The following is a 22,045-nucleotide window of genomic DNA, read 5'->3' on the forward strand; positions in this document are numbered from 1 at the left end:
CCAACTCAAAAAAAAAAAAAAAAAAAATGCCAACTAATTTCCCATTGCTTTTTTTTTCTTTTTTGGAGATGTAATGACTTTATTTTAAAATGTACTAAAAAAAATTGAGCCCACAGGGTTAAAGGGAGAAGGGGTATAAACTGTATTAGTGGTTTCCACTTAGAAGTCATCACAGAATATTGTCCCCACTCACACACCTTTCAAATCCTCATTTTAAAGATTTAAACTGAATGTAAATGTTTGTTACAGTAAGAAGTCATGTTTTATTTCTATATAAATAGGCATAAGTAAATGTTGCAACTTTTATACGAGAGAACACCCCCCTGCAAAGCTCACACTTTCTACAGTTATTGTGGCCAATCATGCTTTCCTATATCAGGGAGATGCTATATCATCCCAGAATTGGATACTGAAAGCCAAACGATTCAAGGAAACTTGAACCACAGCTCTGCACTCCTCTGAAGTTCCTCTGCACTCCTTCTTCATGGAAGAATGAGGATGCCAAACACAGTGCTTTCCTGAAGTAAAATCGTAATTTAAAACTAGAGATTTGTAAGTTTGGGTCAAAGGTGTAAAATTTTCCATTTACAAGGTTTTGATAAAAATAATAAAGACTTGGTGATGGAACTATATAAAATGTGATGGATCTTATGTGACTTCAAGTTCTCAGAACCTTGTTTTAAAGCAGCTGGTGCTCCACTCTTTGGACAAGTCATTATTTATGAGGATGGCCCTCTCAACAGTCTATTTGGGAAAAGCAAATGTGGAAACTACTAGGCGTTCATTGTGTTTGGGTTAAAGCTCCCTTTTGAAACACCTCTAAATGATTTCCTTAAAATAAATATGCTGCTCCCCATCACAATTTATTTATTTAAAAAGTATGCATTTATTTTTACATGTTTAAATTTGAGGCACCTTCTCTGTTTGATGCAAAACACTAATAGAGATGCTTTTTCCATTGCTCAAAAAGAGTTTTTGAGCTCATCAATTTTGATGTCTTTGAGTGCGCCTGCTGTTTTTAGTTTCACCTTTTCCACATCAGCAAAAGGTCACCCGGGGAAACCAAAAAATGTTGGGCAAGACTGAGTAAATAGGGAGGGTGGGACATGGGCGTCATGTCATTTTTGGTCAAAAACTGCTGAAAACTCAGCACAGTGTGGGTAGGGGCATCGTCATGATAGAAAAACCAGTCACCCAGTCACCAGTTTGCTACAACCTGGATATTTCTTCCACAAATCATAATGCAGCCTTCTCAAAACTTCCAGATAAAAACATTGGTTGACCTTTTGGTTGACCTAGCAGGGGAAGCCTGTACTACAAGGCGCTGCCCTCCAAAAGATAATTCTGACTTTTTTTGGGTTCCCCCTTATACACATTTGGGTTCCCCCTTAGCAGTTGTTAAGAGTACACTTCAAATGTTCTCATCATAAAAAAGTAAGTACTTGAGGTGATGGATATGTTAATTAGGTCCATATTGTATTCATAAATCATAACATGACTTTGTACCCCATAAATATATACAACTATAATTTATGAATTACAATTAAGAGATACAATTAATGATATGAGATTGTAGATGGTACTTTTAGCTAAAGAAAAGCACCTCAGAAACAAACTTTCCCCCAAATGTAACAAAGGTACTAAGGATAAATCCCAACTATTGATAAGAGAAGATTCAAGAAGCTCTTTCATTCATAAGACTGATATTCAGCCAGTCTTCACTGGTTTGTTGTGATTGGGCAACCTCTTTTGATTTGTCTAATATCTGTTTAGATTGCCTTATAAGATGGCTAAAATATTTTTAATACCAGCTTTACTTATAGTCAGGTATCACAATGAAATATTTACTATAACTTTAAAACTTAAAATAGATTGTTTTAAATAAAATAATAAAATTATTCGCTGTTTTATAAATCAGGTTTTTTCCTCAAAGTAATGAGAGTACGTAATTAATTATATTGGCCACTTGGATAACACTTTCTATAGAGAAGAGGACTAGATTTATCACTCAGTTTAGATTTCCAGATTAGTTGTGACATTTGGTTATTTCAGCTCTTCATTTTTGCAGGTCATTGTGAATAATTGTGTATGTCTGCCCTTGAAATATTAAGTCCAGATGATCTATAAGTAAAGATTTAAACTAATTTTATGAAGTTGAAAAGGATTTCTATTCAACTTCTTTCTGCAAAAAGAAATCCAATCCCAAAATTGTTGTGTCAACTAAGCCCCTGGCTATATTCCTTCTAAATAACATAATTGTCTTTGATCATAATGAAGAACTCATGTGAAAACAAACAAGTCACTGGATAGATCACTTGTTCTTAGATAAGGGCTATGATGGATACAGAGAAACACTCTAGATTCGAAGAGATATTATTATTCAAATTAGGCCACATTCATGTATCAAATGTCATGGAATATTTATATATTGTATAATTGTACTTATTTTATGGGAATGAATGAATTAAACACACATAAAGCATTCAGATCAGTTTCAATAAATGTCAACTTAAAGAATGCTGAGCCATTCGGTTTTATCAAATGAGTTTTGGCCTGTGGAGTAATAAAATGAAAACAATAATTTTTAAAAAAAGAAACCTGCATTTCTAAATAAATTAAGAAAGCATTTTGAATATGTAATAGAAAAAAATATGGAGCAAAAAAGAAACATCATCATTGTAAGGAAAATGCTGTCATGAAACTTAGAAGTATTCACCCTCCACTGACTTACTTGAATAAATTGGACTTTTATTATCAGAATTTATTTTTTGGAAGAGGAAGAAGCATAGTTTTTTTTCTCTTTTTCCCCCTCCAAAGTAGATATCCTCTTTCGCCATCTGGTGGTTAAAGAAAACACTTTCTGCGTTGAAGTCAGATTTAACAGCCATAAATTTCTGTTTAATGCCTTCTGATTCATCTTACTGAAAAGATATGCATATTTCTTTAACCTATGTATATATAATTGAGGCAATTTTGTTATAATGGGTCACAACATTTTATTCAAACAGCTTTAGCGATAATATTTGATGCAGGACTAAAAAATATAACCAGAGGATTCCTTTATAAGATCATTTTCTGAACTGTTCATTTTGAAAGTTAAAATTAAATATTGTAATAACAACTTGTTTGACTTGAACGCTTTTTGATATAAAAATAAGATGTAAATTATTTTACATCTTTTGATGTAAAATAAACATGAAGAGAAATGTAAACAAGGTCCAAACGTAGCTATGATAACATAGCAGAAACCATTCGTTGTTTTTTTTTTTTTTTACTGTTTTAGCTATATGTTGACAATTTACCATACCAAAGAGAAGTGTAAATTTGCAGTATATGGTTTATGCTTTCCTTATAATTTTTTTCTTAATAAAAATCTCAATATATTGAGTACATTTTACATATATAAACTCTCATTTCATTAAAAAATTAAAAGTGACAATTGTTTCATGTTTAATTTCTTTATTTTCTTCAGAATATTTTAATATTGAAACCCAAGTTGTTACTTTGAGAAAGGGAAAAACAGAGAAACATGAAGAGAAAAACATTTCATTTAACTTATGGTATCGTGAGCAGTCACTTTTATAGGCAACACTTGTTTTCTTTGTAGAAAAGAAATAAAAAAACAAACAGCACCATTAAAGAATGCATGATCCCTGAATTCTAAACAAAACACTGTCTAAAAGTTTTTTAAATGCTTGTAGCACTCAGTCACATTTAGTCAGGTATCAAAGCAAGCGTAACAGTATGAAATTGTAGCAGTCTTACTGAATCAACTGCTCCCCCTTCTGAGGCATTTACACACCTTTTCTGAGTTTTTCCTGTGGGAATAATATATTCTTTGGTAGAGGACGGAAGGAGGATTTTACTTTTCTGTAGGCTGATATAAAATGTCTGTGTATGTTCAGGGCCTTCGCCCCCAATCTGTGTTTGTCATGCATGTTATATTTGGGTAGATTTCACATTTTGCTGTTACACTGTAGGAATAATTTCGCCTTTACAAAAAGGCATTAAATGGCTAATGTCAAACAGATGTAAACATTCAGAATACTGACCAAAAAAAAAAAAAAAAATACACACAAACACATATTTAAAAAAACCAAAAAACTACTGAAAATATGAATCAGACTAGGTTTCCATGAAGCGGGGGAAAAATACAGCAGTACAAGAAAATTATGGCAACCAAGTAAAGCACTTTCTTTGAAACATTCATGAACAGTACAAATACAACAAAGTTTTTCTACAGTCTAAATTATTCTGCAACTATCAAATATAGTACAAAGCGAAATAGTAATGTGCTATAAAAAAGCAGCTCCTTTAAATTATAGTAAAAATGCTTTTTGTTCGCTTTACAGTGACAAAGCATGAGGACTGAAGACGACGGGAATTTTCTATTCAGTGACGATTTGGCTACATAGGCCCCTGACAGTCTGCTGAGTTCCTGTCCTAGGACTCTTCACATTGTTCTCTGGGAACACAGACGGACAGTGACTCTGGGCTCTGCATGCTCAGAGGGGGTCATTCCCACTAGGCAGCTACTGCTGTGCTGGACCTCAACACCATCAAGATGATGCAACCCTAAGCTTGGCTTCAGTTTCTAAAACCTGGGACTTCACCATGCCACAGAGGAACTGGGAAACCGGAGGCCACAGGAACTTCCTCTTTTGAATTTGTGCGAGTGTTTGTAAAGGAAAATGGGCTGCAGCAATGTGTATTCTTGCTCTTGACTGCAGTATAAAGCACCATATGCACGCACTTGTTTTCGGGTGTTTATTTTGAACTGAGTAAGAATATCCAAGGTCCAGAAGTCAACCAAACCTTCTAGAGCTCATCCTAGAAACACATACTACCCCCAAAGTCTTTATAGCAACCAAGCTCAACCTCACAGGTTTGTTTTCAAGTTTTTTCCTTCAAACGAGACCTTTGCAGGGAAATATTTATAACTACGGTGCTCAGTTCACCAAAGTTTCTGCAAATCTCACTTTGGGGAAGAAAAAAATATTTTCATTTTGAAAGTGAATCTGCATCAGGATGCTTTTATTAACATGCCCATTAACTAACCTAAATGTCTTTATACACCTCAGGCATATGCATATCATAGAGGAGGGGGATTAGGGAAATAGCAGTGTTCTTCCTTCCCCTGCTCCAAAAGTGCTACTTAGGGAAATATATCCTTTGTGATTTTAAAAAAAATTGCATGTTACATGTGCAAGTTCTATTCCTGATAGGGATAAAATAGTGTCCAATAATCAGGATAATGCACACACTAAAATTTGCACATTACACCACAATAACCATGTAGTAAATAACATACTTCATTTGCACATAGGCAGACATATGAAGAAATCAGGACGCTAAGAACCTACTCACTGGACTCAAACATACTGGCTTTTGTATACATATTAAATGGACACCTATGAAATACCTGATCCACATTTTACGTCTGATTTTCTCTTCTTCCTTTCCCTTACTTTTTTTAGTCCAAAGATATTAATTTTTCAGTAATATAAACCATATGAGAGCACTAGGAATTTTGAACTGAGGCAAAAAAGAGCAAGGGCACAGAAAAATTATGCTCTTTGGACCTGGGTGAGAGATTCCATGCACTGTCAACAATTGATTCCCCAAACCTATTATGGGAAAATTCAAAACATACGGAAGGACACTTTTCTTTATTCCCAGTAAGCAACTTGCAGGCAGTATTCAACAATGAGGGAACTGATAATGAGCTGAGTATCCCTTCAGCCTCAATTGTACCTCACAGACAGAGGGCAAAGCTTTTGCAGACTGGAGATTCTTTCAACACCATGTCAGTTACTGATGTGATAGTTTTCAATCTGCTGGTGTAGACAGTATCTGACACTGGTATAGTGGCAACTGAATTTGGAAGGAGTTGGCATGCAAGTGTCTATATGATAGGGGTGCCCCGCTGTGACATTAAGAGTAGGATCTTCAGAATCACGACGATATCAGAGTCAAGGAGACCATACAGACACCACTGAAAAGGACATCATCCCAACACAACCTGGTGTGCAGTGCAGACTTAACTAAGAATCCGCTGGAACTTAATGCTGCATTCCTTGGGAAAGGCTGGTAAGTACATTGCTAACTTTCTCAGTCTTTAGTTTTGTTAATTTTGCTGTGAAAAACAGAAATGACAGTACGGAAGCACCGAATCATGGCTACAGCAGCAGGCCTTTCTTTGCTTTTCTTCCTTATTACCTTTCACTATCAGCAATTTGTTATTCCAAATGATGTCTCTATCATCTAAAGAAATTTGGCAACATCACAATAAATATGGAGGAAAAAATAATATACAGCTATTACAAAAAAATCACAAGTTTTTTTTGTTTTTCAGGACTGTAATTTCTGCTCATTCCAGTCAACTTTTAAGATGTGTTTTAAGGGAATGTCAAAAAGTTTAATTAGGATGATCCCATGTGAAAATATCTGTCTTTCTTACCCTGGATACAAATGATCCCCCCCGCCATGTTTTCTTTTTTGATTCTACAGCCACAATCAATCAATGGGTTAACGGCACTCCACATTTTGTGCTCTGTAATCTGAAGTTAAATGGGCGTGGTTGGTTTTTGCTTTCTTTCATCTTCCCACAATGTGTATGTGCTTTTGAACTTGCTTTTGGGAACAGAGCCTCCTGAACTACAGCTGTTCTCTGGCATGAGGGTGACCAAAGTACATGGAATGTAGCTCAAATATTCAACAATCAGATTTTACTAGATAAACACTGAATATAATTGTAAGATGCAGTATCCCTTTTTCAAAAGTAGTCCCCCCAAATAATGAAGAATGTATTAAATCCACCTGAGGGGAAAAATAAACCAAAACACGCCATCCCTAGAAAAATTTTTAAAGGGTTATTTCAGAGTCAAATATAATTATATAGGTTATGAATCATGAGAAAAAAATATTCCAGAAAATGTCAACACTTCAGCCTTGGGTAGTCCTTTTTATCAATGACACTTTTAAAAAGAAGTGGCTGACCTCTGCAAGGCAGCAGCCAGAATGCATGGGTGTCGCCAAAAAAAGGGCTACAATAATATTCCCCCAAATTTTAATAACTAATAATTGTATTAGAGTGAATAGAATGGACTGATATTTACAATAGTAACTCATTTATACATGCATATACAGCATTTTATTTTTTTGCTTTAAATTTTTAATTCCCTCCCACCCCCAAAGTTGCTCTTAAAAGCCACACATAAAGCTTCAAAATCTCTGGGTCTATGGCTCTTGGTTTGCCAATTGATCTCATATTTTCAAGTATCAAAGAGTTAGAACAAGACTAATAGGAATGAAGCCCATGCTGCAATTTCACTACAATATGTGTACAAAATCCAAGGCAGACCTAGATATTCTGCCACAGTCTCTGAGAAAGAGTAAAATGGGAGGAAAGAGAATAATCAGGACAGTAGAGTTCATTAATGGCATACCTCCTTTAATATATCTTTTATGAGATGAGTAAATACAAGGAATCTTACATGTGGTCAGATTCCACTTTCCAAATATGATTTCATCATCATGGTAAAGGTAGGTCCAGAAAAGTCAACTGTAAAAATCCTAGCTGTCATGGCTAATCTGTGGAAAAATGCAGAACCACCTTCAATCACTTTACCATTCTCTTTCTACATCTGCATTTCTGGTTATCATTAAGTGAAAAATGTTTTTTCCTATCCACATTTGGGTCAAAACTTAAAAAAAAAAAAGTATGGGGCAGTGACCTGTATACACAGACAGAAACTTTCCAAAGCTGGAATGGCAACTAAATATGTGAAAGACAAAAGACCTGCCGCTGAGCCATCCGGTCACTATGAATCCTCCCCTTTATGAGAAATGCAAGAAAAGAATAATTCCATCGCAAAAAGGGAATCTGTTCCAAAGCAAAAAAAATTAGCATGATCTAAAACCACGGCGCCATTCGGTTTGTTGTTGCTGATGCCATTTGGCTTTTCTGTGTGGAAAAGGGATACTGCATCTCACTCCACTCTTATCGTACAACCAGGCATGCTACACAGAGTTTGGAAGGACCTATGCAGTCGTCGTGGCAGAAGGCCCCACAGCCTTTGCACACAATCATGGCTTTCAGCCGGCAAGAGCATTTCAGTTCCAATTCATCCGCATTGCTGCTGTCGGCAAAGTTCTGAACGGGCATCTGAGCGTTCTGACCAGGCAGGCCCGTGGCAGGATTGGAGCCACTTCCTAAAATCCCAATGGACTTTTCAATTGCAGATGCTGCCCTTTTGAAACTCGTGCTACCAAAGTGTATTGTTGGATAATTTCCACAGAGCTGCTGTTGTTGCTGCTGCACCTGCATTTTCTGAGCAGCTAATTGGGTAAAAGGCTTTTGTGGCTCAGAAAGCAAATAGGAAGAGAAATCTGCATTTTTTAGCGCAAACGCTTTTAACTGTTCTTTCATTTCATTCTGGTCATAGGAAACTTGTTTCATGCCCAGTTCACAGCTGCTGCTTAAACCTTCCTCAAAAGAAAGAGGTTCCGATTTTATATTGCTACATATGCCCGTGGACTGTGGCCAACTAAGTCGCTTAGTGGTTTCCATGGTAACCGACGGTTGTTTTTGATCGGGTGGGACTTCTGCACTGGGGAGACGTGGAGGTAGTGGAGGTGGTGGTGGGGGAGGCGGGGGCAAAGCCAAGGGCGGAGGGGGCGGGGGTGGGGGCGGCGGCGGGGGCGGCGGATGCACTAGGGCTTTGTTGGGCATTGCGTGGGCGGCGCCCCCCACCTCATCGCCTTCTTTCATGGGCATACTGGGGGATAACATGTTGGGTAACCTCAGCTGGTGAGGGGCCGAGGACAGACTAACCTCTCCCAGTCCTTTCTGCTCAAGGTGCCTGTTGAAGGCAAACGCGTGACATCCCACTGGGGTCTTGGAAGAGGCCTGCAGCAGAGCTGCGGTAGGGATGGGGCCCCGGGCAGCCATAGGCATTTGGTAAAACTGCGGTCTGTGTGAGGTACCAGCGTCAGGGTGGAAAACGCCATTCTTGTCGACGTGAAATAGGCTCTGCTGGAAGCTACACGAGGGGAGCAGGCGCTTTTGCTGTTTGACCTCAGGACTGTGGACGATTCTGTTCTGCATGGGGTGCTTGTTGAGCCATTCCTGCTTAAATGGCTGGCTATGGCCTAGCTGATTCATGCCGGAACTGATGACACAAGGCACCCCTTTGCCATCGGGCTCTACCAACACTTTTCCTGGTTCACATTTAACTTGAGTGTGTTCCCCCACAGTCCTGGCTACTCTCTTTTTGGGGTGGTTTTCTCGCTTTCTCACTTGCAGTGGCGCGAGAGTCCCTGCCAAGTAGCCCTTACCATCTGGGTTTGGAGAGCTGGATGGCATTTCAACCACGCTCCTCTCTGGTGCTGTTTTACCCACTGAGGTAGTTTGAAGAGGCAAAGGAAGCCTGTTGATTTCAAGCTTGGCTCCCAGTCTGGGCTGTGGCAACACTTTTTCCAAAGGCAGGTTGCCCTGTAGTAACTGTGTCACCAGTGGATTGTTGGCCTCCACAGAGGAAAGACGACAGCTTGAGCTCCCTGCACTGGGGACTCTTTTCAGGGTGTCTGTAGCCAAGGAAATGGCCTCTTCCATGGGACTCGAGGTGGAAGCTTTCACAGTCTGTGTTTGCTGGATATTAGAGGCCACCTCCGTAGCGGCTGGAGGAGGCAGCTCCGGGCCAGGAAAGTCTTCAGTATCCATTCTAAAGCCCTTGTCCACTTCAGGAAGCTCAGATTTCAGAGGAAGAGTGACATTTGTTAGGAGATTCCTGGGGTGAAGTTCTGACACATTCAAGTAGCTGGCGTGTTCAGTTTTGATAGCCTTCGGACAGCTCTGTTCTAGATATTCTTTTTGTTTACTTGAACCCGAGTGACTAACCAGAGGCTGCCCTGTGTTCCTCATCCCATCATCGTTCCAGCAAATCCGATTACCTGGGTTATATTGATTGCCACAGGTTGTGTCAGCTTCACTCTTGAAAGTTGTTGGGCCACGTGCCTGCTCAGCAAAGCTATGACTAGGAGCAGTCACCTCTTTTAATTTATCTGGAATGACAAGGGGTAATTTTCGGAGAGTTGTGCAGGTGGCCTGCAGTGCTTTACAGTCTTGTTTTGCTGCAGAAGTGGCAACGAAACTAGAACCATGATCTACACCTTCATTTGCAACAGGCTCAGGCCTGCTAATGACAGACACCTGAGGACACGCTATGGGCTCCATGGATGCCTCTGTCCTTACTGCCCGGCCCTGGAGGTCCAGGCTGGCTTCTGCACTTTCGATGGAGACAGTCAGAGACAAACTGGAGGTCAGCGTGGTGCTGTGGTCCACGATGACTTTACATGGAATTGATCTGTTTATGGCTGCTGGTGCAAAGCCCCCAGGCGGTTGCTGAGGTTTTCCAGAATTGTCTGCCCTGTTTCGAGGCCCTGAATTTTTGTCCAAGCTTTCAGCGCTTAACTTGGGAGGACTATCATAAGAGTTTATGGTCAACACGTTTCCAGTAAACATTGCGACTGGCGGGTGTGTAACCAGAGAGTCTGTGACCGTGACTGAATCACTGCAGCTGAGGGCTGCTCTCACAGTGGGACCCATGGATACGGGGGCCTGTTCTTCACTCCCAGGTATGGCTATCTTCTCAGAAGGAAATCTGTTAATTCCCGTTGGGGGAATCAAGACAGAGCTCGTGGAGAGATGGTTTGGCAAGTTACTTCCAATGGAGGGAGTTGGCACAGAGGTGTAGGGACTGGAGACTAAGTTACTAGCACTGCTGCTAGGTATTAGTAACTGCTTTTCATCCATGGAGCTTGATACACCGGAGCTCTCTGTAGTGGCCGGAATGGGAGTGTTTTCAATACATTTTGGTATAATGGCTATGCATGAAGTGTCAGTTCCCTGGATGGTTTTTAACATGCTTATATTACAAGCAGAAATTGTAGTGTTTGCACTGTCAACAGACATTAGAACAGAGGATTTATCAACAGAACTCACAAAGGGATGTTCTTTAATTGCTCCCGACATAGCAGTGCCACAAACAGATACAGGGACAGGATTTTTATTAAAAAGCATGGGCACACCGCTATTTTCAGAAGAGGTAGATGAAACAATTTTCTCAGATAAATGTGACACAGGTATGTTTTCCTCAGAATTATGCACAGATAAGTCAGTGGCAGTTTCTGGAAGTTTAGTTGGATTCAGAGACGGTTGTAATACAGTGGTGGTCTCCCGGGGGTGTGTAGACTTGTTACTAGGAGATCTGCAGTTTGGATTGACAATGATGACGCCAGGTGAACCTTCCACTTTTGTTTCAGGGATAGAAGAGACTTCTAAGTTTGGAGGTCCTTCCTTTGAGCTGAGTGGAGGCAACCGGGTCTCTTTAGAGGTCTGGAAGAGGTGGGCTCGGGCTTGATGTTTTGCAAAGAGCTTAGCCTTGGTCTGCTCTTTGATGTGTGCCAGGGTTCTCACCTTTCCACCCTCTCCTGGGCTTCCCATGGCTCCAGAAACGATACTTGCTGCAGCGGCTACAGCAGCAGCTGCAGCAGCCTCTCGCTGGGCCCGAGCTTGTTGGGCTCGGGCCTTGATATCTGCGAGGGTCCTGGCTCCTGTGTTCCTGCCCCCACTGATGGATGTGCTAGTGGACGCTCGAGACTCTGGTTTGGAGACTGGCTGGCTCTTGATTATAAAAGGTGGCCCAATTTTGGAAAGCTGGATCTAAAAGAAGGAGAGAATGGAAAACATGCTTCATACATGATCACAGAGGAGGCATGTTGAACGCAGTAATGCAAGGGGAAAGACTCACTATGTTCTTTCATCATGCAGAATGAAGTAAGTCCCCTACATACGAACCTTCTAGTTATGAACTTTCAAGTTGCAAAACTTTCATACTTTTGCATGTTCCATTACATAAGTTAGATCACATGTCTGGCATACACTGTCATGTTCATATATCCTTTTAACTTTATATAATTTTATTGTGCAAAATATATATAACTTCATATAATAAAATATATATAACTTTATATAATATTGTGTAAAATATATATAATTTTAAGTATATAACTTAACATATAATATATATAACTCTATATAATTTTGTTTGTGCTTTTGTTAACTGTATAGAGTACAGTAGTATAGTATCTTTATTTTAAGCCCAGGAAGTCCAGAAGCAAGCATAAAAGCAGTGATTATTTAGTGGTATAGTACTATATAGCCAATTGTGTTAGTTGGGTACCTAGGCTAACTTTGTTGGATTTAATGAACAAATCGGACTTATGAATGCACTTTTGGAACAGAACTCATTCATATGTAGGGACTTACTACACACCTAAATCCCTGGATGGGCCTTCAAGGTAGAAAGCAACAATCAATGTAGAATGAACATGAAAACTAAGTTTTTATCTCTGTTTTTAGTCTACAAAAACATCAACCATGACTTCACTTGGTGTGGAAATAAAGCAACTTCTTTATGCCTCACATATATAAAAGCAAAACCCATGCTTCTTAAAATGGAGTTAGCTAAACAGACTTAGAGATGGTTAAATTGACTTTCTTGCTCATATGAAAAGTGGGACCTCAACTCTATTTGAGTTTATCTGTCTTAACTTCACCTAAAAAAGAAAGCCCTGATCAAGAAGCTGGGAACTAGAATTCTTATTATGACTTTACACAAAGGATCCTTGTGGTCCTAGGCAAATATTGATGTACCTCAATTTTTCCAATAACTTCCCTGATCCAAGGCAAATATTGATGTACCTCAATTTCTCCGATAACTTCCCTGATTTTTTATATATTCCCATACCACCCTGTATGATGTTTTATACATATATAAAAAGAACACAAGAGAAGTTTGTAAAATCAGTAGTAAAACGAGACTAGTTATTTCTGGTCTATTTCCTTCAAAGAGCTGATTTAAAGATGAAATGAGACTACATTTGTGAGACTGTTCTGTTTTCCAAAGGGACTGTATTATCATTACATTTGCATAAAAGCAAGGGCAAGTCTGATTTTCTGCCTCTAAAAGGAAGTCTGGGTTGGACAGTTTCTTTTGATAGTGTTAATCAACAGTATGCTGAATTTTGTATATGTCCCAATCCACATTGTTTACCTATTCATGCTAAGCAAGAGGCTCACAAAGTCATCAGCAAATTCATGAGGTGTAAGACCTAACATTCAGCATCCCCCAGCAATGGTGGGATGCTCTAGTCACTAAGCGTGTGTTTAGAGTCATAGCTGTGCAGAGCTCGGCGAGCTCTAGTTAAAAGTCCTTAATTTTACAGTTGAAAAAAATTGAGCCTGTGGAGGTAAAGTAGTCTGCTCTGGAGACATATAAATAGTGAGTGACACAGCCTTTGGGCTCCCAGTTCAGTGTTGTTTACATGTATTCTGTTGATTTTTTTAATCTGCGTCACACATATCAATTTAAAATTATGCTTTGGAACTTTGATAGATGGAATTATCTTCCTGAGTTATCTCAATTCTCATTTTCAAAGGCCAAAAAAAGATGAATTTGGGGAGGGGATTCAATTTATCCTTTTAAATATTTCCCTTAGTCTGAAAAATTAAACTTAAATATAATTAAGCAAGAGCTTAAGGCCAAACAAATATCAAATATGCTTATGGTATTTACCTATCTACTTATCTATCTTTTTATTTTTATTTTTTGAGTCAGAGTCTCACCCTGTCATCCAGACTCTGGATCAGCCTTCCAAGTAGCTAAGACTATGGGAGTGTACCACCCGGCTAATTTTTTGATTTATTGTAGAGATGAGGTCTTGCCAAGTTGCCTAGGCTGGTCTTGAAACCCCAGGTTTAGGTAATCCTCTCACCTCCACCTCCCAATGTGATGCGATTACAGGTGTGAGCCATACTATGCTGGGCCCATCTATCTCTAGGTAAAATACATATCACTTTAAAAATAAACTTCTCGCCGGGCTTGGTGGCTCAGCCTGTAATCCCGCGCCTTTGGGAGGCTGAGGTGAGTGGATTGCCTGAGCCCGCGGGTTCGAGACCCGCCTGGGCAGCAAGACCTCATCTCTACAATAAATCAAAAAATCAGCCAGGCGTGGTAGCGCAGGCCTGTAATTCTGGCTACTCGAAAGGCTGAGGTGGAAGGATTGCCAGAGCCCAGCAAGCAAGGCTGCGGTGGCAGGGAGTGGCCACTGCACTCCAGTCTGGGCGACTGAGTGAGACTCCAACTCAAAAATAAATAAATAATAAAATAAAATTAACTTCTCACACAACAACAAAAATAATCATCCTGGTATATTTAAAACTATTTCCTATGAAAATAATATTTATATTATTCTCTCTATTGCTTCAGAAATTAAAGTACACAATTTTAATTGTCATTTATATTTACCTTTTATAGCTCTAGAATTTTATTTAATAGGAACAGCTTAATTAAATAGATTAACTACAATCATACTCTTAAAAATTCATCCTGTGGAGATATGAATTCATGTAAAAAGTAGAACAGAGAAAAATAAAGATTTTCTAAAAGCTTGAGATGTTAATAATTCTTGGCCAATCCTATAATGAAATATTCCACTTTATTATATGATAATATAAATAAGCTTAGATAAAAGCATCAACTAAGTATAAATACCAGAGGGTAGGGATTTTTTTAAATTACAAATAGGGCTTCTTTTGAATTACCTTAATTTTCAGTTTACTCAGGCAGAGCCAATTTATATAAAAGGCTTGTTTTTTGAGAGGGAAAATTTACCTGGGATCAAAAGAAAATATATAAACAGAAATGTCTGTCTACATGGATCTATTATTTTGCTAGATTAAAGGCCTATTTACTATCTTAGAAATTAAAAACAAACAAACCAGGATTTGTATATCTTTATATGCATTCTCCCTCAATGTTCATAAGGTAATTTTATTGGTTTATTCAAGAAATATTTAATGAGGTTCAATCATAAGCTAGGTCCTCTCCACTGATCAATGATGGAGTTCAATGTTTGTTGGAAAACAAATGAAGAAGTAATACCTTCATCTGCTGGTTTCTGACTTTTGACAACTTTTTTCTCTAGTTCTACTGAACTTGTACAAGGCATTGAATTACCCTTCACTTTCTTCTGAGTTTATGCAGGTCTCTGTCCTGCAACTTGGAATTCCCGTAAGTCCTGGTGTCTCAGTGGCCTATAGGCTTTTCCAACCCTGTTCTCTCTCCTCAGTTTTTTTTCTTTAAGTGTTGAGGTCTAATTATATACATATATCTCAACTTTCTTGTGTGCTTTCAATGCATAATCATTAAAAGGATCATTTACTCTTAGACTGGGTGCTGGGAGGATTAGATTATACATTGCTGCATAAAACCTGGAAGGAGGACAACCTAATTTATTCTTGAAAAATTAAGCTTCTGAATAGAAAAAGCCTATCTTTGGAATTGCCTTTTTGCTTGTTTATTTAATGCCATACCTTGAGAGGGGGAACCCTGGGCTCCTCTCTTGGAGGCTGTTCTTTCTCAGGTGCACTGCTGGATGATATGTTTCGGCTTGACGGATCATCTTCTATTCTAGCTCTCTTTTCCTTACAGATTCCAAAGCTGTACTGCTCTGCAGTTTTCCTCTTTGATATCTCGGAATCTCTACTTTCATGTCTTATCCCATCCGGTGATTTGGAGGGCTCTGACAACTTGGAAATATGTGAGGTTTCCAATCGACTCGGTGTGCTCCCTTGCTTGTGTGTTTTAGTTCTAGAGCCTTCTGAAAATGAAGCCTTATCTACTGATGAGATATATTGCTTGTCCTGTAATTTAGCAGATGGAAGCTCATTTCCCTTACTCTCTGTTTCTTCAGAAAAGACAGACAATTCCAATGGCAAGGATGCTACTTTCTTTTCTGTTCTTTGTAGGATGTTATGATTTTTAACTTTTATCATTTCAGTAGAAGGAAGCTCTGGAATCAAAGCAGGGTAGGGCTTCTCAGTGTCATGTGATTTACAAGGCTGCTGACTCGGGGTCTTAGTGTGCAATTCTTCGGGTGGAAATGCCTCAGGAGTCATGGAAGAAGAACTCATTATGATGGGTTCGGGAGTCTTGGATAGAGTCTTCTCCTGGGAGGTAAGGTTCTCTCCCAAGGGCTTGGCAGGGGCAGAATATTCATCTTTCTGTGGGGAGAATGGTTCTTCAGATATAGAAGGTGACTTTCTTTGTTGGTGCACCATTCTTTCATTTATGGAAGAATTAGAAATTGGAGATGTTTCTGAAGGAAGTGGTAAACTGGATACAAAAGTGTTCTCAGAGGTGAGAAGCATGGAAGACACTGAAGAAGTTTCTGATGTCAAAGGCAAATCAGACATTGGTGATGTTTCTGACGTTAAAGGTAAGTTGGATACCGGCGATGCTTCAGATGGTAATGGTAAACTGGACATAAGAGATGCTTCTGATATTTCAGGTGAAGTGGATATTGGAGATATTTCTGACATCAAAGACGCATGAAGGTTTTCGTCAGTGGCATTTCTCTGATTATATTTGTCTGCATTTTCAGTGCTAGACACTTCAGAACAAAATGTTGTCTCAAGGGAGGCTGGAGTACATGATTCTCCTGACGTGGAATGTGTTTCCCCTTCTGGGGAGGGCAGGCTGGTACAGGCTCCCTCTGGGCTCTCAGAAGAGAAGGAAGTTTCAGAGATGCAAGCATTTTCAGAAAGCAGTTCTTCAGGATCACTCTGCAGCTCCATATCTACAGCAATTCCTTCATTTGGAAATTGGCCTTCTAGAGAAGGTGACCCTGTTTTTACTTGGGGGGTATTGGTCTCTATTGTGGTTTCTGGCTCCTTATGTTCTGTGTCGCTGACATGAGCCACAGATGAAGTGGAAGGAACAAGAGAATCACATACTTCTAACTGATCAATAACAACTGACATTTCTTCCTGTGGAGATTCTGATTTCTCGTCTATCTTCACTTCAATCTGAGGCAAAGTTTCTAAAACATCATTCATCATAACACAGGATTCCAAGTTATCTTCAGGAGTTGCTATATGGGCTTCTTCCTGAGAGTTTGTTGAACTTTCAGACTCCTCAGAAAATTCAGGTATTGTCTTATGATTTTCATCCTGGCATTCACAGATACTAGTCTCTACCTCTTCTGCAATTTCCTCCTGAATTACAGATTCTTCAGGGATCAAGATATCCTCTGATTCTGATTCTGCCATTACATCTTTAGCCGGAACCTCTACCATAGGACAAAGGGTAGCACAGAAATCAGGCTCTGGAGAAGCTGGGCTTTTCATGCTTTTTGGCCGTTGTTCTTCCAGGGGAGTTTGTGCAGAAGAACCCAGAAGGCCAGAGGTTGCACATGAGGAACTACTTTCAGCTGCATCACTGTTGGGTCCAGAAGTGAGTTTCATAGATTCCTCCCTTGACATGCCCAACCTGAACAAAAATTAGAGACATTAAACTATTGTGCAACCACAAAAATAAAGGCACAACTTGAATCCCTCACAAATGTAGAATTCAATAGAAGTAAATGCATCCAATTAATTGTATAATTACTGACATGCTTAATTTACATAAACTAGTTTATGGTGATGTAGTTTGCCTCCTGTTTTTATAATCACAACTAAAATATACTTTACTGCTGGTTTAGAAAGATAGATTTTTATTTTGTAAGCAAGGAGATATGAACATTACCAAGTGTTAGTAAATATAATAAGAAAATTACATACAACAAAACATTTGAAAATATGGAGAGTAAAGCAAAATAATGTATAAGACCTGTTTTTAAAAATCATGGAGTAGAAAGTTGCTCTTATAATAAAAAAATTATGTAGTTTTCAGAAGATGCAACAGAGCCAAATAATTAAGATCAATGGAAGAGGAATGAAATTCCATCAAATTCTGAAATTGAAATGAGTTCTAAAGATTCATTCTCTTAAACTGATCTAAGAAGTGTTATTCAGTCATTTTATTTTAGCATCTAAGAGTCTAACCTAAGACAAAATGGAAATTTCATTAAAGAATAACAAAACATATTTGGAGTCATCAAAGTCATTTTACCCATTATCATTTCCATGAATCAAGACTTTAAAATTATTTCATGTAGATCTCTTATTGTAAAGATATTCCATACACAATAGTAAAGAAAATTAAGAAATAATCCAGCCTAATGTTCCAGTCGTAAGGCAAATCTAATCAGAATTACAGTCAAGGATACTGTAAGTCACTGTCTTCGGTCATATTGACTTACAATGTCAGCATCAGATGGTAGATAACTATGCTGTTCTAAATGCAGTTAAATTAGGATACAGGCAATGACAAAGATAAGCAGAAGAGAGACATTTCCTGAGAAAGAAACACATTTGAATGAAGTAATACAGCTATGATAATGTTACAAGAAAACACCTCAGTGAAATTCACTTTAACATATTATTTAAATAAAATCTCCTCAATTAAAGTACAATAAAATTGAGTATACTTTTTGGGTATTTGATCATTGCCTCCTTTACATAAATTTAGACATCTCTGAAAAAAAGATGGAAGCTACTGCCTTCATAATTCAACATTTGCTATGATGGGTTCAAACAAAGCTACAATTTATAACCATACTTTACTGAGTGAAGCAGAGCAATAACTACAGGTGAATTTAAAGCAGAATAATCAGCTAGAAATAAGGTCCCTTGGGAGTAGGTCAAGCACAGGTAGCACTGATACTAGGTTAAGCATGTAACACATAGAAATATAATCACTTGTGGCCAGATTTCTGCTAGTTGGTTAATAATTATATTATCAAATATATATGTAAGTATATCATATGCAAAGCAGCCAGTATAGAATATGCCTATGTCCACATTTTATTTTTTTCACAGGAAAATAGTTTTAAGATGAAATAAGGCATAGAAGATATTCACAGCATACTTCATACTACACGAAGGAAAACCCTGAACTCCAGAAATCTAAACCGCAAATTCACAGTCCGAGACCTCTAATTCTTACTTAGCATATATAAATGGATGACCTCTAAATAACTAAAACAAATATAGAACAATATTATATTATGAAGAGATTAAGCAAGAATCATAATACGTATCCGAAACAAATAGCAGAAAACTAAACCAAACAGATCTTAACTGGAGACAAGTCTGAATGGCAACATTCTTGAAAAAAACTTAAAGCAATAAAAAGGCACATGGTATCAGTCATCTAAAAGCTGTCTGGAGCTAGGGAAAATCCCTCACAGATTGCAGGGGCTGGGGAGCGTAGGTTACATGGGAGTAACAAAATTAGAAGGTCAGTCAAGAAAATGTCCAAAATACATCTGCCATCCAATATGTAATTAAAGGTAGAAAAGAACAAGAGACAAGTCCAGAAATGTGAGGGAACAAAAACTATTGATAAACTACAGAAAGAAAAGGGTCAAGCAGAATTGTTTGTAATCAGAGTTGGTGATGGTGATGAGGGGCCATGTTTACTCACAGTATCATAGCTGTCACCTTCTAGGGCAGGGACCTTAAATCTGATATCCATGGAGTCTGTGAAGTCCCCAAATTTCATGCAAAAAAATTGTGCATGTGTGTGAATTCTTCTGAGGATTAGGACTCTGAACAAGTTATTTAACCTCACTGTTATAAATCTGGAGAAATAACTTAGCTTCACTTTTTCTTATTTTCCTAATCTTTTTTAAAAATATAAAGATAATGGTTTCCACCTTAGTATTGATGGGTTGATTAAATAAAGTAATATTTGCAAAGCTCTTAGAAACATGTCAGAGCCAGAATATGCTCAATGATTATTTGCTGAATGAAAGAAAATTCTCTGCAGTGTTAAGTCCCTAGAACAGAAGCTCTCTGAGAGTAGAGTGTAGGAAGCACTATAGATAACTGCACCCCTGGCATCCAGAATAATGTGGCTCAGAAGAGATGTTGGATAAATATGTTAAACTAATAAAAAAATGGGTCCATCACTCAACAAAAATTAAGAACTAGTGCTTAGAGGTAACTAACTCAGTTGTTTCTGTCACTACTAAAAATAATGCTCCCAACATCATTCCCTTTCACAGACAAGGGAGTAGGAAGATTCCCCTGTGGTCTTCAGTCTCGTCCTCTAGGGTTTTTTGTGGTTTTTTTTGAGTTGGAGTCTCACTCCATTGCCCAGGCTGAAGTGCAGTGGCACACTCATGGCTACCCCAGCGTTGACCTGCTGGGCTCCGGCAATTCTTCTGCCTCAGCCTTCCAAGTAGCCAGAACTGCAGGTGTGTGCTACCATGCCTGGCTAATTTTTTTTTTTTTTAGAGACGAGGTCTCGCCAAGTTGCTCCAGCTGGTCTTGAAGCCGCGGGCTCAGGCAATCCACTCGCCTTGGCCTCCCAAAGTGCTGGGATTATAGGCTGAGCCACTGAGCCTGGCCCTCTAGAGTTCTTAATCCTGCTGGGCAAGAGCATGACCTGAAGAGCTCCTGAAAACACAGATTCTCAGGCTCAACTCCTGGAGTTTCTTAATCACTATGTTTGGGTGAGTCTGGAAAATCTGTATCTATTTTTACAATCTCCAATGAGGATTTTGATGCAGCCAGGCTTGAGTAATACTGCTGGTGACTATATATGAACACAAACACCTAGACTGCCACATTTTTAATTTTTGAGAAAAAACATTCATGATCTCTATTTATATTTAGTTTTGCTAAGTATGTATATACATCTAGGAATCCTGGCACAGCAATTAAAAACAGGCCTTCCTATTCAAGAGTACTGCTATTTAGAATAATTCACCAAGGTTAGCTTACTCTGAACAGTCTGTTAATCAACTGATTTGTTTTCATAGAGAACTCTTGTATGAGATTCTGGAATTTTTTTCCTCCCCCCCCCCCCCATTTACAAGGGAAATTCTGTGAAATTAGATCACACAGCATAGGTTTTGTTACCTGGGAACATTTCTGTGTCTTCTATACAAAATGACTACTTTCAAGCACTGATTGTGCATGTGGGAGTTAAAACACAAATTTTTCTACTGGAGGATCTGGAGTTACTGTCAATAGTAAGTTCCTAAGCCCATCTTTTCTTAGGTATCTGATTGTCTATGAGCCACTAATTTTGCCCAAGTAGAATATGTCTCTACTAAACATGAGGCAAAGACAAAACTGCTTTCACATTAGTTGAGTTACTACCACACTTTCATGTAAAGGCTGATACTGCTTAGAGAAGAAACAAAGAGGAAGGTGAAGTGAAGGATAATACCTCAAGCTGTCACCAAAATAAGGACTACACAAAGATTAAAATGTATACATTCAGTCAATATTTTTGGGAAAAATGTGAGAAATAAATATGTGCTTAAAACAACTTATTATAAAGTACTCAATAATGAAAATAGGTGAAAACAGAAGAATTTTACTAAAATCCATTAGGAAAATCAAGAATGACTTCTATAAGATTTCTTTTGCCATTTTCAGCCCAAAATAAATTTTCATGAACAAGTTATAAACCCTTGAAAATGCATTTTTTAAAAATTTAAGTGCTGATATGCCACTATAATTTTATCCACAATTTCTTACTCCAAGGGACTATTGCCTTTTATCACAGGTTTATTAAGTTTTACAGCATATGCGTGTGCTATGTGAAGCAGAGAATTACATTTTCATTTCCTTCTAAGAGAAATGAGAAAAAATACTTTGGTACTTACTTTTCTCCATAAAACCTCTCAAAGAATTTTTCTTTCCAAGGTTCTGTTTTCTTTTCCTTCTCAATTTCTTGCCTTATCCGCAACTGCATTTCTGGGGTAAACTCTCCTGAAAGAAAATGCTAATATAGTGAGTAAAAGTGGTCCCATCTTTTGCCAATTAATAAAGAAGATCTGTAGTTCATCTGATTAAGTTTTTATGGGTGTTGAAAAGTAAAAGGATGAATAATGATAACATTTCCACAGTTCTCTTTTTATGAACATCACTCAGGTAGTCATTCCATCATAGATGAACTTTGAAAGCATTTAGCTTTACCTGCTGGGGGCGGCAAATAAGAGTGTATATTCACTGTTCTTGAGAAAGTCAGTCTGGTAGAAATAGAAGCACTTAGTTGACTATAATATTATGTCAAAA

General features: G+C 38.3%; 1 protein-coding gene across 1 annotated transcript in view; it reads right to left on the reverse strand.

Moving 5' to 3' along the window:
• Window positions 1–3,442: 3,442 nt before the first annotated feature.
• ASXL3 (additional sex combs like 3, transcriptional regulator) overlaps window positions 3,443–22,045 on the reverse strand; it is a 149,847-nt gene continuing 131,244 nt past the window's right edge. Inside the window, exons 9-11 of the mRNA XM_008061042.2 lie at window positions 21,634–21,739; window positions 15,440–17,396; window positions 3,443–11,725 (exon numbers count right to left, since the gene is read on the reverse strand). Coding sequence (XP_008059233.1) covers window positions 8,003–11,725; window positions 15,440–17,396; window positions 21,634–21,739 — 5,786 coding nt within the window. The 3' untranslated portion in view covers window positions 3,443–8,002. The remainder of the gene's footprint in view (window positions 11,726–15,439; window positions 17,397–21,633; window positions 21,740–22,045) is intronic.

The sequence above is a fragment of the Carlito syrichta genome, unplaced genomic scaffold (genome assembly GCF_000164805.1).
Source record: "Carlito syrichta isolate Samal-C Ts95f unplaced genomic scaffold, Tarsius_syrichta-2.0.1 Scaffold304984, whole genome shotgun sequence".
Classification (NCBI taxonomy): Eukaryota; Metazoa; Chordata; class Mammalia; order Primates; family Tarsiidae; genus Carlito; species Carlito syrichta.